Source organism: Varroa jacobsoni, unplaced genomic scaffold (genome assembly GCF_002532875.2).
Source record: "Varroa jacobsoni isolate VJ856 unplaced genomic scaffold, vjacob_1.0 scaffold_924, whole genome shotgun sequence".
NCBI lineage: Eukaryota > Metazoa > Arthropoda > Arachnida > Mesostigmata > Varroidae > Varroa > Varroa jacobsoni.
The window spans coordinates 167,895-185,769 of record NW_019213826.1 but is presented as its reverse complement, the minus strand read 5'-3'; the positions used below and the strand labels follow the sequence as shown (position 1 = coordinate 185,769).

The 17,875-nt window shown below is 41.1% G+C and overlaps 2 protein-coding genes across 6 annotated transcripts in view; one reads left to right on the top strand and one right to left on the bottom strand.

Moving 5' to 3' along the window:
- The window catches only part of LOC111265034 (uncharacterized), a 69,244-nt gene extending 62,477 nt beyond the window's left edge, over positions 1 to 6,767 (top strand). For all 3 annotated transcript variants that reach the window (XM_022841369.2, XM_022841367.2, XM_022841370.2), the window contains 5 exons: positions 2,373 to 2,655; positions 3,001 to 3,162; positions 3,962 to 4,069; positions 4,323 to 4,491; positions 4,816 to 6,767. In XM_022841369.2, the coding sequence (XP_022697104.1) occupies positions 2,373 to 2,655; positions 3,001 to 3,162; positions 3,962 to 4,069; positions 4,323 to 4,491; positions 4,816 to 5,423 (1,330 nt within the window). In that variant the 3' untranslated portion in view covers positions 5,424 to 6,767. The remainder of the gene's footprint in view (positions 1 to 2,372; positions 2,656 to 3,000; positions 3,163 to 3,961; positions 4,070 to 4,322; positions 4,492 to 4,815) is intronic.
- Positions 6,768 to 7,301: 534 nt separating this feature from the next.
- Positions 7,302 to 17,875, bottom strand: part of Hil (peptidase hillarin) — a 53,839-nt gene continuing 43,265 nt past the window's right edge. For all 3 annotated transcript variants that reach the window (XM_086970312.1, XM_022841353.2, XM_022841354.2), the window contains 7 exons: positions 15,241 to 15,452; positions 12,462 to 12,674; positions 12,024 to 12,132; positions 11,375 to 11,565; positions 10,643 to 10,873; positions 9,855 to 10,102; positions 7,302 to 9,645 (listed from right to left, as the gene is read on the bottom strand). In XM_086970312.1, the coding sequence (XP_086826438.1) occupies positions 9,353 to 9,645; positions 9,855 to 10,102; positions 10,643 to 10,873; positions 11,375 to 11,565; positions 12,024 to 12,132; positions 12,462 to 12,674; positions 15,241 to 15,452 (1,497 nt within the window). In that variant the 3' untranslated portion in view covers positions 7,302 to 9,352. The remainder of the gene's footprint in view (positions 9,646 to 9,854; positions 10,103 to 10,642; positions 10,874 to 11,374; positions 11,566 to 12,023; positions 12,133 to 12,461; positions 12,675 to 15,240; positions 15,453 to 17,875) is intronic.

Sequence of the window (17,875 nt, the reverse complement as noted above, 5' to 3'; positions counted from 1 at the left end):
TCAACTTTTAGTAGTTGGCTCAACGCTTGAATTTAGTTAATTATACATAAGACTGAGTAAAAAAATATTCAATTCAATCATGCGGAAAAATCTCTCTGAATAATTTGCAGAAAAAGCTATATAAGCGTGAACGTGTAGGGCGATAAAGAAATAAAAGCTTGTTCGCCTAAAGTTGAACACCATGCCCGCACACAGAATTGCATAGTTTCTTCTGAATGATAAAAACCACTGGAGATGGCCGAAAAAGGCTGTCGAAAGCGGATTGTTTCCTTTTTTTACTCTCTACCTGCGTTTTACAGGTAGATCCGGGCCCAGACATTCAGACGTCCCGTCATCTCAACCAAGCGTTGGGCGCGTTTTTCTTGAATACCCTCATGAGGTCGATGTTGATGGGCCTGTACGTTCCCGAAGCTCATGTCAATCAGCACAACTCTTCCCGAAAACCTACATGCGTCCAAACTATGTTTTGAAATGATCCGACATGAGACATACACATAAAATAAGGTCATTCATTCCGTGATAGCTCTGTAAGTAATTCGACGCTAGTTCGGCAGTTTTTCCGCGCCCGCTGTGACAGGTCGCTCAGAACGGGGGTGAGCTTTAAGGCTGTGCCGCCGATTACCAAGTCGTCAATATATTCGTTCAGATATTCAGCGCCGACCGATAACCTGCTTTTCAAAAACCTGACGCAAGCTCGTTACTTGCTATTTTCGGTATCGAACTAAAAGGTGCGTTAATCGATAGAAACATGGCCTTATGTCACTCACTCCAAAGCGTTGGCTATATACAAAGCATAGGTTCAGTTTTTCTGAAATGTGACTTTGAATATGAAGCAGCTAGGACATCATTCGTTCGACATTAGGCGGCTACAAAAGCAACGGGTTCTATCGAAACCTCTTTGACCCAGCCCTGCTGTGTAGTGCTCTACAGAGTTCTGGTTACATTATTTCTTACCGTACTAATTTAAATACATATGACGCAATATAAATAGTAGTACTAAACTCACGGAAAATATTTCTTTTCAACTCTTTCGTATAGCTTTCTTTTCTCGTCTCAATGGAAAAAGAATAGACGAGCCACAGCAATTGAATGTGCAAATGAAAAATCCTTTTCAAATAGATTTCCTCGTCTAGGAAAAGCATCAAGATGTATATCAAAAGAAATAGCGAAAATTATCGATATGTTATCGAAATCGAGGTCCGAATAAGTAGTTGGTGGCGGAAGCGATAACTTGAAACACTTTCTTCTCGTTGTGGCTGTTTCTCAGGGTGTTCATCTCCGCTAAATTGATTATTTATTGATATTAACGAGACCCTGATACACCACAAAACCAACTAACAGATATATATATACAATCGGCACCAAACGGCCTGTTGTATGTGGAGTTAGCGGGGCAGAAATAGAAGAAGATACTTCGTTTCGAAAACCCACTTGTCGCTGTCAAAATCGATCATTGATGCCTTCTGCGACTTCGTCTGCTTTCTGTCTTGAATCTGTTCTGTGCTATGTTTTCATTTTTTTTTTTTTTTTTTTTGCTGTTGATTAGAGTCGAAACCGCAAAAAACTGAGTCTGACCAGTATATCGGCCGGGTTAGAAATTCCTATCATTATATATATAATATAATTCCTGCATTTGTTTTGCTTTTTATTTTTTGTACGAACGGCATATTGGATGGTTGTCAGCATCGTTGGGTAAATTGTAAAAAAATTTCCATTGGAAAAGTTATACATTTGATTTGAATAATGGCAGAACACTGATAAGCGTTCTGCAAACCCAACTGCGTCTCTCATGATCCCAAATTAAAGTGTATTCTTTTCTATAAAGGCACAAATTTATTCCACTAATAGCTGGCCTAAGCTGGTGAAAACATATACTCGAAATATTAAATAAACCGATGTTTGAAGCTTCTTTACACAACCGTTACCTTACTTAGCTGTTTACCATAAAATTGACATAGTCTCTTTTTTTGCTTGAACGAGACATCTACAAGGCCCAATGGTCTATTTTCTGAAGCTGTTTGTAGAGCCTATAGGATGGCTTATAAAAGTAACGTGATGACTCAAAATCAGATAACGCTAACAATGAAGCATCTGGACTATATGCTTTATAAAAAACTCTTTCTCAAGGCTCTTTTTTAAGTATTTTCTGCCATTTCACTACTTAATCTTCGCACGCGCTATAAGCTCGTTAAAATCAGATACGAATATATCTCTGTCTATTGCTAAACACTCCAAGTAAACTAGATTAGGAATAAGCTACTGTCATTTGCCTATTCAGTGAATCAGTGGATCTTATAATTTGATTGACTGTTAATGATTCTTATCTAACTGGCCTGTATTTCTATCTCGATTTGTGAACTACGCTATTGCAGATGTTATGACTGCCTCTGGGAGGATTGCGGTTTGCCGTTTGACGATCAGGAGGATTTGGTGCGTCACATTGAACGGGTGCACGTCGAGGGACAACGGGGACACTGCGGAGAATCTGGAAGTTCTGCTGCTTTAGGTGTTGGATTCCTACCTGGAAGTCAGGCAACGGACGAATTCACCTGTCACTGGGCTGGGTGTCCAAGAAAAAAGAAGGCCTTCAGTGCCCGGTATAAACTGATCATCCATATGCGAGTACATTCTGGTGAAAAGCCTAATAAATGTATGGTTAGTATTCATAACAGTCTGCATCAAACAGAAATCAAATCAGTGGGACTATATATGTATGATAGTATACGCTGTGGTTCATAGCATTCAAGAAGACAGTACCTGTAAGCGTTTCTGTTTCACAGTTTGATTATTTCCGTTTGGTTAAATCACGTAATAAATAACCTTTCACTGTTTGTGCACTTAGTACGAAGATGCAGCGTCCCTGCTGCTGTTTCAGCTAAAATTTCCGATACTTGCACGGTTTCCACGGTTGAATTTCCAATTTTAAACTCGTGCCAACAGATATATAGGCGTTATTCAATATAAGTCTAGTTTTGTTTGATTTCCGTATTTTAATATCAGGTGGACGGATGCAATAAGGCGTTCTCTCGTCTTGAAAATCTCAAGATTCACTTGAGATCCCATACCGGAGAGAGGCCTTACCTTTGTCAGTTTGCTGCCTGCCAGAGGGCGTTCAGCAATTCTTCCGACCGAGCTAAACACCAACGAACGCATCAAGACACCGTAAGCGGAGATTAATTAATAATCAGAAGTAGCAAACGATACGATTGAAACAGGCTTGTACAGATGTATGGCGGATTAACTACACACAGATAGAAAATATGCTACATGCTAATCATTGGTCAAACAGTACAAAGTCATTTATTGAGTTCTGCTGTTTCATCATATTATCCGTTGGGTGATTGTTAACCAATTGTTTAGTCGATTAAATTGACGACCTATTGCCCCTAGGTGTCGGAAGAAGTCTGATCTCTGATTTAAGATTTAAGACGTTTAAATTAAACTCGTACGGATCAATACATTGAGACTACTATAAACAATTTGATTTTGTATACACAAAGCATCTGAGCATACTAATCAGCTTAGTAGATGCTGAGGACAATGCAACGCTCGACTCAATGCGATAATAAAAACAAATCTCAACAACAAGCGTCTCTCTTCGCGTTTCGTTATTAATAGGTGCTACCTGCGTATCCTACTGAGGCATTTATTATACGAATCGATTGTTATGTTTCCGACTAGCTCTGTGGTCAACATTAAAATAGGCCAACTTTTTTTTTAGCGATTCTGAACTGAAGGCATTATTCCTATTCTGAACCTATACTATGAAGATAGCGTAAGCAAAGGGTCACTGCTTGGAGCTTACCAAATTCAGCGGATCTCATTTTGGACCATTAGCTAGCTAGCTAGCTAGCTAAGGCCTAAATAGATATGCACATTTGAGCGAAACTAACTTGATCACTTGCCTTTACGTTAATTGTAGGATAGTTAGTGTTGGATTAATGGCATGGATGCATTTCAGAAACCGTACGCTTGTACAATACCCGGCTGTTCAAAGCGATATACTGATCCGAGCTCTCTTAGAAAACATCTCAAAAGTCATTGCATTAGCGACGGCACGCGCAAGAAGGTAAGACTTTTGCTTGTGCAACATTTCGTATCTCGATAAAACTGCACACCCTTATAATTGCGCCAGCTTGAAGGTAACAGTGTTTAAAAATTTGGCGCGAACCAATACTGTTTAGGTAGCAGTCTACTAAGACCAGACTTAAACGTAAAAGCGCTGAAAGTGATCTCCTAGCCATATATACAATATGACAGAGCGTTAAAGTTCAGAAATCATCCAAGTTCCCTAACAAAATGTCATTATGATTACGTCCAAGATGAAACCTGTCGAGTTGTCGGAATCTGGCTCCAAAGCAAAATTTTCTGAGTTACAAGACAAAGGCAGTAGCTCCGCGTTTCATCCTGGAGCGTACCGAGACGGGGGACTTGATCAAGGCAAACCTTCCAGTTATGAAACTTCTCCAGCAACCTCAATAACTTCGCCAAGTAAGCCATAGTTCGCCTCTTTACAACTTTTTAATAAGTTCATGCGTTCTTTACACACTTAATGAAAAAATATTCTCCTCGCTCAAAAAATAACCCGACCATTCATGGGTACGAAACCGTTGCCCGAGCGAACAGTATAAAGTCCAATTAAATGCATATTTCTGTTAGCAGAAACCATCTTTTGTGAATCGTCATCTGGCGCAAACAGCTAATAGTACTTTCCTTAATTTCATAAAAAAAAAAAAAATGACTATCTTTTTCTTTTTCTACAGTTCTTATCCAACATTATTTTGTAGTATATTTATCTATACCCCATATTTTCAGGCTCTCTAGGAAGTACCGCCTCAACGCCATGCACCCCCCTCAATAGGAAAATGTCTACTGATATGGCTGACGCCGGTGCGTACGTGCAGCTATCGGCGATAACAACTCGTCAACATTTTACCACCTACCACCATTCAGTACCTGGGACGACTACTGATACACAGTCAGCAGATTCTGCACTGAATCCCCTTAATCACCTCAGCTCGTACGTTACTTGTAACCTTCCCTGCCAATCCTCGCCTATTTGCATGCACAACGAGTACAGTTGTTATAACGGGCTAATCAGCAGTGGCACATCGGTCGGCAGAAATAAGGCACCAGATTTAGTATTACCAGGTTGTAGCGCTACTGGAGCCCCTTCTCACATTGATAGAGGATATTTTGACCAGGGAGTCGCTGCGACGATTAAAGCAGAGACCCATGAATATGGCAATTGCATTAGACAACAGCAACCATATGGGCAGGTGCCATCATTTGACTCGAGGATCACGGTCAAAAACGAAACACCAGGATACGGAAATTGTACGAGACGACAACAATATGGCCAGCCTCCGTTGCCTCCGTTCGATGCGTTCTATATTTCGAATTCATTTGATTCGGCTCGGTAGCGACATTGTGCTATAGCATAGATAGACCGTTATATGTTTTTGTGAATAATGTGACGAGGATCGACGACGAACCTGTCACAAAAATAAATATTTTTTACACAGACGAATAGATTTCGGTTACCAGCGTCGTTACGTAGACAATTAGGCTCGTCAGGTTTGAAGGATCAGACATGGTTAGGCTGGCCAAATTGAAAGTTCTTCGTCAAAAAACACCAGAAGTACGGGAGTTCGCTAAAAGGAGCTGTTGTAGCGGTTCATTTGACGTTATGCGATCTGCAAGCCCCCGTTACGACAGGACTTAGCAGTAGCGAACATGCAGCGTGAAAGATATGAAATCGACTCCACCATTCGGATCATCGACTTATTCTAGTCTCCGCCCGAAATTTATTTATTTACTAGTTGATATTCGGCAAAGCAGATTTCAGACGGAAGGAAAGGCCACAACGATCGTCTTAGCTTACGGCTGCGAAACAAGTGCACCGAATCGTCCTAAAAGTACCACCACGAAGGGTCCTAAGAGTACCAACAAAGCATGTTCTAGATGGCTGCACAGTTTTCTCTTAGCTAACTATTAAGATCGTCATCGTGAAACAATGGCCAAAGTGCACAAGCGTGTAGTTTTCATACAGCCGTCAATATCTCCCACCTAAATCCTTCTGAGGACACCGGTAAGGACAGGTTGACCGGAGTGATAATGGGCCCAAAGCAATATTTGTTGACTGGAAGCAAAGGAGGATCGAACGTTCCGATAGATGGACCCTGTACGTGTCACACCAGAGCATCGAGTATTCTCTATCATTTCACCTCGACACATCATCACCTGTTTATACAGTAAGCACCTATAACATTACTGCGGCAAACATGCAGCAAATTGACCGGATAAAGCAACGGGGAATTCGTATGAAGTAGTTATACCGGCGTTCTTTTTTAAGTGGACTATGGTTATGTCGTATAGGTCAATTTTACGTGTAGTCTCTAGGATAATTATGACACAGCTACTCCTCCAGAATATGAATACATTATAAAAAAAAAATTGGCATATGTAAAAAGTGTTCATTTTTAGAAAGACCTTCTGAATATTAAATGTTTTTAAGTAATTTTCGAGCATTTAGGTGTTACGTACGAGACCAAAAATATAAGGAGAAAAGCTCAGAGGACTTGTGCCAAAGTGTCTCGTGATACGATATACATACACAGAACCAATGGGTTGAATCTAGGATTGTAATTATTACTGTTAATGTATTAGCGGTACTTGCTTTGTACATATCCGACCTAATCTCTGTGCATAAACACACGTTAGAATAAAGGATGTTGTATTTAGAAGAACGACGAGCGTTATGTTAATTTCCGTTTTTTTATTTGTAAGTATGAATATTTCGTTCAATTTCAGCTAACGCCGCAGCTCGCAACTAACCTAGGAGCGATTTGTTGTCGAGCAGCTGATACGATGGCAATGAAAAAAAGGAAGCAAAACGCTACGATGTAATGGTGCACGACACAGGTTCCAGGCGAGCCATTAAACTTTGAATGAACAACTCGAGATACTTCTCAATAAAGTAAATCATCGGTCGAATCGCATTGAGCTACACCATATAGAAGGACTAGTTGAAACCAAGCAAATATCAGAACTGGTCATGACAATTTCAATACAAATGTAGATTATGCAGCCCGTTGGTTCGGCCATCAGGTACGACAACACAGGTCGCCGGACGAGACAAACAATACACGCTGCACTTGCCAATTAGAATTTCAACGCTGTTAATTGGTTTCGATGGCACAGGTCTGTTGAGGAAATCCTACCTACAAGGCCTCAGCTAGATTCGAACACTTGATACAGTGTAAATTTAAAGCAAAAGGCATCGATCAAGGACCACACCGTTTCATATCAGTAACAACAAATAACTGTCGACACTTTTATTAGTACCATTTGATCTTTACTTATCATTGCATCATCGCTATTCATCGTCCGTGTACACGAGTCTTCGCGACGTATCGTACGGCTTGTATAATACGGATTTTGACAAACTTTCGTGCTTCCTCGAACACACTCCATTTTTTTTATTACTTCAAATTATAAAATCACCTACGGCCTCGCATTGCCTGTGTAGCCCTACTCGTCGAGGTCATGTGTGTGTAAGCTCAGAAGGTACAACATGGTCATAGTGCAACCAGATGATTTTTATATATATTCCATTTGCGTTTTACGACGTTGACCCACATATTAAGATGTTTGCTACGGCAGAGCGCGTTGCCATACAAGCGAGCAGAGCATATTTTGCATGTGTATATGGGGAAGCACTTGGGCGTTGTTTCGCACTGTCTTTCCCATATCACGTCGTTTGCCCTACATGACATATATGGTCTTCTACCGCGATCAGAGTATCGTATATGGTGCACTCGCCAACTCATGCCTTAAAACGCATCGCTTTTGTGTTATATATTTGTGTAATATAACTCGTTTGCGTTTTCTTGACGCGGGTTTCTATTAGGATTAGCGGAAACAGAGAGGTTAGTTGTTGTACGCACACATTGATTTAGGTCTATTATTGGACCACAACTGGGGTAATGGCTTTGTAATCGAAGTAGATAAAAAAAAAAAACATTCTCAAGAAAGTGAGCTTATGGATACGTTTAACAGTAATCTTGCCTCAGAATACATGGCCTGCGACGAGCTTGCGAGAACATCCCGCGTATATATAGGTGTATATATATATATATATGAATTCGAATAATATGTTTCTTCATTATGTTTATTAGTATAAACAGTTGACAGTTATACTCCTCATGTCTCTTATTATTACATATATGTATATATATTGCAGACAAATAGATACAGAAGATAGCTTTTACATGAAAGTGACCCCGTACTGTTCTGTAAATTTATAGGCCCCTTGAATTTCGTCCGTTCTGACGTTGCGCACCGTCGAAACGTTGTTAGCTCACTGGTTTCAATTCCGCTAAATCCATATCGTCACTTTATACAGAGGTCTTTGCTCGTAAGCACGTATAGCCAAGAGGCTACACTTCGAGCGACTCTGAGTATATATTACAAATAACATAGCTTTAGCCCGGCGATGTTGTTTCTATCATCAATAAATTAGGAATTTATAGAATTCGACAAAAAAAAAATCAACATTGATGTCAATAGTAACAGCGCTGCTAGTGTGTGTAAACGATCAGTTCGTGAGCTAATATGGTCGGACACGGGCGTTTCTTAACGGCTATGTTTGTGCGAAAAGCAATTTTCGACTCTTGGCTAAGTTATGTATCATCTAGTAATTGAACATACCAACAAAGTGTTATTACGAGGCTTGAATATAGTGTGTTAATATCTATATATACGTTATATAGTTGACCGTGTTATGGGGCAAAATATCTTGACTTGATTTAACCTTATCTATTAGGACCCTTAAGGAATTAAGGAAAGGTTGTTATCTGCTGTGATGGCGGTCTACTTGTGCGGTATATACAAAGCCTAACCTACACAGGTCCGAAACTAGGTATATTTCACTATTTAGATCAGTTATGCATTATAGATACTAACGGAGTCTGAGGAGTTCATTGTTAACAAAGTTGCATAATACGTTTATTCGATATTTACGATTTCTATAAATTCAAGAACTGAAAAAAAACTATAGATATTGGACTATTTCCGTTCTTCAAGTGGGCTATGCAGATAAGCAAGCAAGGGTAAAACGCATGAATCGACTAAAACCAGTGTCAACAGCCATGCTAGACGCTTGTAATCTTCTCGACCTTCACACGAAACGAGATGATGGGTAGACTTCGGTGCGTGACATCTTCGTCGACTTTGTCCCGAAAACTCGCTAGCCCTGGAACATTTCGTAGCTGTTCGATATTAGATGAAAAAATGTCGTACAGAGCACGGTTCAGAGACAGAGCGGTTACATGCTATCGGTTTTTGCCACTTAGCATCTACTAACATTGATAAGATATTTGCAACAGTGAGTTAATAACTGCTTGTCCTTATTCCGAGAATCAAAATGGCCGTTCGAATGCGGCTCGTTCGGATCCCTAGTGTAGATGTCCAGGCCGTACTGGCCGTCTTCGGGGAAGCTCAAGAAGAATGTTACTAGATCGCCACTAGCTGAGTGCGATACGAACTTGGAGAGCTTCTTTTCGTCACAACCGTTCATGTGCAGTGCAGCGAGAAAATCGGATAAAGGTCGAGTCATACGGAACTGTATCTGCAGCTCTCGGCCTGGACACAGAAGAAATCAATAATGCATCAAGCATTGTCAGATATTCTTGTTGAGGTTCAAATTAAGTCGTATATATATATATATATATATATCTGCGTGTCGGGGTTTTTCCTCGTAGAACGTCTTTAGAAGGATCCTACCTTCCGATCTCAGTAGTGCTATGCTGGACGAAAGCATTACACTGTTTGAATTGCTGTGACCACTGTACCTGAAAAGATGAGAGCGTCCTCATGGCTGATAGCATCGAGGCCGAAAAGCCGCAAGGCCTTTTCTGGACCCCATTCCCCGCCGGCACACTCCGGTAAGGGCACCATGACTGTTTGGAGGTCTTCGCAGACAATACGGAACTTCGTGACACTCTTGAACTTCATTGGTTCCCCAGTGAGGTACTCTTCGGGAGACACCGAGTTTGCGAAAATGTCCAGAAGAAAAGTTCCACTGCAAGGCGCGTGTACCCTGAATGAACGAACCCGTGATAAAAATTAATAGAAGCGACTAATTTTTCTGTGTGTTACAGCTCTCTGTTTTCCAGTCAACCAACTCAGAGTTATAGGCTGTGGCTCACTTGTAGCCCACGTGGGTAGAATTGACCTAGGAATCAGTATCTATGTATATTTTCCAATACATGGTATATAACGTTCTGTAGACGATAATAATCGCTTATATTTACTATAACGAAAATATTGACGTACAGCGTGAGGAGATTAGGATAATCAAGTCTATATTACAAAAAAAAAATGCAAGATTTTTAAGCGCCGTCGTGTTCAACGTCATATAGCACTTAGCAGCTGGGACCAGCCTTACTCAATCTAATTTAGCGTGGCTAAGACCGACATTTCAATGACACACACAAAAATCAGCATTACCTTCGTCTTTGGATATCTCTATATATATATATATATATCGTCTGCAGATAGGGAATTGTCCGAGTAGCGGCGAACTATCGACAAATACAAAACGGGATCATTATTATGACCCATGATAATGAAAACGCACCTAAAAGCGACGACATTATCAACGACAGATTGCATCACGAATCGTTTGAGTGACACCCCGTCGAAGGCGTCCATCGTCTGATCGCTGTAACTATCCAGATACTTCAAAGCGTAGTGGAAGATTAACGAGTGTCGGGGTTCGTGGGGCATGGCCACGCGTATTGTAGCTCCCCCGGTGTGATCGGTGTAGAGGGTTGCCTTGGTCTCTGGATCCGGAAAGTACAGTCCGTATCTGCAAATCACCAGTAGCAGTAACAGCAGATGCCATTAATGAACAACTGTACTATTATCAGCGACATGACGACCGCGACAACTGAACCTGTCATTGACGATTCAACGAATCTAATGAACAACGGGGTTTGAATACGCTCAATATACGTCAATAGACAACTACGATTTTCTTTTTTATACCCCTATTTTTCATCGTTACTCGTCGTTGTCTTAAACGCGTGATCAGGTAATAGCATTCGCTGTGTATCAGTCCCAATACATTAGGATAGGCTGTTTGAAATGATCGTGTTAGTGTGAATTCAACTCAGCCTTCAAATGCTATCGAAATTATAACTATGGTAGCGCATACTTCGTTGAAGTGTGAAGATATCCTATCACTATTTTTGTCTTGTTTCCATTAGTCAGCGCGCCTGAATAGCTATTCATTAGATTGTTCAGATTCTATTTACCTAGTTGAAGAACAGTTTTCTTTTTTCTAGATCTTAAGGATTTCTGCTTTTACCTGAAAAAAAGTGATCGAACAAATGGTAGCTCTTCGAAGTCGCGCAATGTGATGGGTCGTTTCAACAGCTGCCATTCGGAACTTTGTGGGAAGAATTCATACACAAATTCGCGAGCATCAGTCAAGAAATAATGGTCGTCGTACTCGTAACGAAGCTTGTCCGATTCACTTCGGGAACCATTTCTCGGCACCTATTATTGGATGGAAAGGTGGCGCGTCGTATGGTCGACGATAGAAAAAAAAGCAAAATGTTCCATAGAAGCTTGTTTACACATTCGTGCCGTTAATAACAACAGCGGTTAAAGCTGGAAAATATTGGCCAAAACAATTTTCTGAACCTGTTGAAATCATTCTGGTACCGTTTGTGTATTCGATAAGAAGACTTGCCCATTCTGGTCTGATCAAATGTCTTAAGAAGCAGCTGCGAACAATAGACCTCTTATCATGAATTCGGATCGAATTGGTAAGCATCTTAGTGCTGGTGCGTTTTAGCTTGTGAATAACTCTTCTCTGTATAATAAATGCAATAAGTTTACTTAGCGTCAACGTTTCCTATTGACTCCAGTTGACTACTGATAGGGATGAGCGCATGATCAGGCCCAAAAGTTTGATCGATAGGTTTCTTTTTCATCATTGACCTAACGCTTGCCTCTTTGGCGTTAACAAGATGTCGAGCACCCCAATTACACTGCACGAAACGCCATGCTCCAGCCACATAAACGGCATTCCACGAGTTACGGAAGCGACTGTCATCGAACCTATGAACAAAAAGTTCGCACACGTATAAAACAGTACGTGTTATTATAGAACGTTAATTAGAAAAACACTCCTCACGGCGACCAACATCATCCGTCAGCCTGAAAATAGTTGGTTTATAGATAGAGACTCTTCCAATGTAACATATATGGAGAATATTTGAATCCGCTTGTTCTGATGTAAACTGATCTATCCAGCATCCAGATGTTCTACGTCTAGTTTCCATATTGAACTTGTATATTGCAAAGGCAAGAAACGTTGGTAGTGAACGGATAATAGCAATAAACAGTAGTGATAATTATATGATCTTTAAAGCGTTAGTCCCACTCACCTGATTCCTGGGAGATAGCCCGCACTCTTCGAGTACCCCTTAATCACGACACAGTGCAGGCCGGCGTAGCTACAGAGCCTCTTGAAAAGAACATGGTAACTTTCTGTTCCGTGTTTTATGCCTCGAAGGATACCCATCGGGGTATCCGCATTAACCGAATCATCAAATGTCATCTGATTCAAATTCTTCACCGTAATCCATCGGAATATGGCTCTGTGTATTGTTAGAGACAATCAAAAAACAAGAAACAGATCGCGTCCTTAAAGGCAGCTGTGCTGGCAATCCTTTCATTTTAATACGTAGGCCAGCCTTCTACAGCAATCTCTAGGTAGACAGTAGGAACGTACGTAAAACTTGATACCTACATTTTCGGCTATATTACGCCGCTACGTGGTTTGATTCGAGATCAGCTACAATTTAATTAAGGATGACTTTATGTCAAATTTAGCGCCGAAATAATAATTGCATGGTGTAATTGTTTTGTATATATAATAAGACGTCTTCGTTTACTTTTTGGCAGTCTACAGTTTACAACTCAATGCTATAGTATACAAGTAAGTGTTCTAGTTTAGTCACTAAGGCAAATACGAAAGTGCAGACAATTTTACGCATTTGTGCTAATGTACAATTATAGGATTTATATATACCAAAGCCACACTGGCACACCTGTCAGATCTGTCTACTCATGCGACGATTACTCAGCGTTGATCTCTTGTTCGCCTCGTGGACGCCCCAAATGAGCCAACTGTAGGAAATTGCGCGACCACTAGCATAATTTTGCACGTGGCCTGAGGAGCCTGCTTTCACTCATCATCCGTTGTCGTCGTTTACGTGCACTCCGTTCAAGCCTTACTGCCAGTGGCCATTCATCAGTTGATGGGCTACTAATAGCTACAGAATGGCGAGAAATTGATTTTGTTTATCATTCACATTTACCTTTTAAGCGTCTTAATGGCAATTACGATCGAGGTTTCCGTAAGCGCAGGATATTTTTGGTACATCTTGGGGTTCGCGACTTCGACGCGCTCTACTGCGTGAGTGCAGAACAAAAGCTCAAGTATTCGGTGACGCTACGGCATAGTCGGCGCGAATGGCCAATGGCTCCTTAGAAGTCAAATCTGAGGCCGCGACAGTGGCTTCGCTTTTGCCTAATGTAGTCCACTGCGTCCTCGTGAAGGGCCCTCTTTAAAGCTCAAGTAGCGTGCTACATCAACCATCTCGACAGTTTCGTTCAATCATCCGGCAGTGGCTAGATTCCCAGCTGACGACGCTGATAAAAGCGGAGTTCTATGAACATTTAGAATGAACGAAGATAAAATTTATGCCGGTAGTGTCGATGTTAATGACCATAAGGATAACCGTGAGCCCAGGCTTTTTGGGTTCGCTGGGGTTGTAACATTTTTTTTCTATATCTATCGACGACTCCATGAAAGCTTGATCTATTGAAAAGCATATAAAAGAAATAATCTAGTAATGGAATGGATGAAATAGTAGCACAACCGGCATCGCAACTGATACAACAACGACGGTAGCAAAAATTGTTTTGCGGTTGAGAAGTGCGTTAGCAGCGGGGAAAAAAAACAGATGGGGAGCATCGACCCTTCCATTACAACAAACACAACCAGAGCAATGACACTCGAATCGATTTTTAACAGTTAACACTTAAACGACTTTTGACAGCTTTTCGTCCAGCCCGACTACTCAAATGACCAAGACTACTACACCGTAGTTATCTACTGTGAACTGCCAAAAAAATGTCTCATTTTTATACCTTTTTTATACGCAAAAGCAATACTCGTCTAAGTTGTTCAAGCATTTTCACTTTTGTAAGGCTCATCTTATGAACGGCCCATTAAGGCCGACAGAATATACGTTGTCCTAAAGAATAAATCGGAGATAAATTAATTGAGCCTGTCAACGAAGCAGCTGTTGACTAGGGACTACATGAGTTAAACTGTATCATATAATACCAAATAACTGTGCAACTTTACACATGTTCTATAGTTTTGCATTATGCTAATGTAGCACGGTACGTGTACTTTTACAATTTCCCACGTGCATACCTGTAACAACTACTAAAGCTACTATATGTAAAGTCTCCAAGATTCGACACGAACTACGGCGGCCTGTCAAGCCTGTTGTATTCTCAGACTTTTCAGTCCTGCCCCCCATTTTGGTTTTGGTTCCTCGTCCTTTCAGTGGACGGCTAAAGGCCTCAATATCCTGACCCTTTTCTTGGGCTTCTGTAACAAGATTAACGCTGGCTTGCTTACTAATGGGGGGTTTGTTTACTGTGGCAGGTGGGGTTGTAACGGCGACACCAATGGCGACCTCGGCCGTTGAACGTTCAAGATCGATCAGTTGCGCGGAGATCGAGCAATTGCTCCATTATGGAAATTGCTTGCCGCGTGCCACTTTGCACTGTCCCAATAATCGGGCCGGCTATTCTCATTTATTTCTGTTTGGCTTCTGACTGGGCTCGCTTCCGTCGGCGACGCGTGGACCGTTTCACTGTACTATATACATAGTTGATTGTTAATTTGATACGTATATAGTGTTATAATAATAATTATATGCAGCTCTCTGGGCGCTTTTTTCACAAGGGCTTCTGGCATCCACATACAGATGTCAAACACTTCGTTTATATATATTAGTTTATTCATTATTCAGGTGGCAAATATAATGCTTCCCGTGCCGCCAGCTAACTTTATCCAGAAAGCCTTAATGCCGCTAGAAAATTATGTTAGCTACCCTAAATTTCAGAGTATTAAAAACAAACCTGGCCTTCTCCACATCTGTTTCGCAGTTGTACGTCAGCTGTCGGACCAGATCAGTAAACGTTCTCTGATCAGCCTGGGCGACGTTGATCGCTTGCTGGTCAAGTTCTCGGAACACCGATGGATCCACGTAAATATCTAGCTTCGAGATGGACGCGTGACTCGGCGACGGTGGATGTAGGGGATATGTCGAATTATGTGCCTCGCCATCGCGCTTAAATGGACATATCAAGCATTAAAGAGCAGCTGAAACATTACTGACTGCAGTGTATTTATCTGCCCATTTAGCTTATTAGCCGAAGTTGGATGATATATATGTAGAAAAAAATGTATGCTATTCATTGTATATGCGTGTGTGTACAATCTGTCGAGATGGCCTCGGGTTTATGATACTGTCTTATGTTTATAATAGCATAAACTAACAAATTGTCTATGACTGTTAATGGTCTTTCCACTAGCTACACAGTGGTAATGAGTCATTTTTTCGGCTAGCTGACATTCCCTCTGCTTTCTTTTCTTTTCCGCTCGATCTTTTTTCTCTATTGCAAATAACGACACTCGCAGCATCGTTCATCGAAAGAACACTGTGCCTTTGTTAGTTGTTCATTCAGCCCCGTAACGGTTCAGGTAGACTGCGATATTTTCTAGCTGACGCATTGCTTTACCTACTGGACACTCAGTGACAACCCGCGAGAAAATTCAGCTTCATATACATATCTATGGTGATGGAAATACATTGCTTAGAACGACCAGATTCGCGTCGTGTCTATGCAAGTAATAGGTATCTGGGAACCGGGACGGGGGTATTATTGAAGTGTCTTCTGACAATTGCCGGTAAATAAAATTATTCTACATACGAACAGCATCATGAAAGGGTAGGACGTCCCTTTTGACGGCGATGCTTTGCCTCGAACAGAACCTGTTGAAATGAATGATGTCACGGTGTTAAAGCTAGTCAAAAACAGGCAAACTCGTTGACGGAATATTGAGAAGAACACGAGAGTAACTGAACTTCCACTAGAAGTTCAGTTGTCAGATGTCTAACCCTACTAAGACATGTGCCCTGCCTTGGGTTCTATGTTCACTGAAAATTTTCCCCAAACCGTATACATGTCTAAGGATTTGGTGAAGCGCCAGGTTTTTCGGTTTAGCTACCTGCTTTTTCGGATCGCGTTTGTTACGATATAACAATTATGCAGTGAATATTTTCTCTTACAGATAGAAAATAAAAGATAGTTACGAATCGGAGTTTCCCCATTAGAACAAGAAGCTGACGAAGGCCCCTTGAAATCGATATGATATACTACGTCGTATGGAATACGATGTGGTCTCTATGGAAAACATATGGAAAAACATGATAATTATCTAATACCAAGTTGCTAATGATTTCACGAAGCTGCATTTCAGCTTCATTCATTTTCAGCGAATTTCAACAAGCGTGCATTACTATTTTTTACATACTGTTTATGGCGCGAACATGCTTTGCTCCGCCACTCCCAGACTATCGACCTCACTCTGGGGCACTCTCTGATTGTTTATCCGCTACGCCAGATATTGACTAGTTCTAATGACAACTTTAGTTAACGACGGCGTTATTTTTACGATGTAGTGTTTGGGCCGGGTTTCGCCACAGCAGAAAAAGGATATCTGATCTAACTATGGAACGCCGCAGCTTTTGCGGCCTCTCCTTTGAGTAGAAGCTAGTTGCGATTGGCCCTTAGTCAGCTCACAGACCGTAAATAAGACAGATAACATTATGAGCGCCTGACGCTGCGTATTAACAGCCAAGAGGCGTTTAAATAGTCGTGTTTATTCAACGACACTAATACCAACAACAAACGGGAAATTTATAAAATATATAGACCTATATAACCTATGCGTGCCTGTTTGTCTCTGGAACAGCCAACGACGATCTACAAACTGAAGACTACGAAGAAGTAAAGGACAGCTTAGGCTTGAATTGAGGCGGGGACTTTCTCTGCTCGAAACTTAGCCACTTACCGGTTTTCTGACTGGGATCGTCGGCAACTGGGAACAACTAGACCAAAACAGGCCAAAAGCGTTAGGGTCGCCATCATCGCTACCACTATCGACATTAAATGATATTCAAAAAAGAGAAGCAGATATACGTTAGGTACTGTGGCCACTTCTAGATAGACTGGACGATAAACAAAAATAGCTTGAAAAACAGGCGGAATTTCTCATTCAGAATGGCGAAGGTCAATCGAAAGGACTATTTGCGCGCTTAAGTACGATCCACTCGAGCGTGAACACTGCTGGGATAGGGGTATTTTCGGATTGTGCTTGTACGTGTCTAGGTCATCCTTGATTATGTAACCTAACGAAATAAGTATTCTGACGATTTTTCGGTTCCATCTCGCTTGTCGTAATCTTTGATTTCATTCAAAAATAATATACAAATGGAGAAGTATTCCACAATTAAAGTGGATGGTAGTTGGGATCATATAGTCAAACAGGTTGGGTTAAAGATATATAGTTAGCGTAGTTAAAGACGCTGGCATAGGACAATTAGAATATTTTTACGTAAATGGAGTGCCTGATAGCATCGCCTGGATACAACTGTGACGCTAACGAAATAGAAAAAAATGTCATCGCGAAGTAGAGACAGAAAACTAT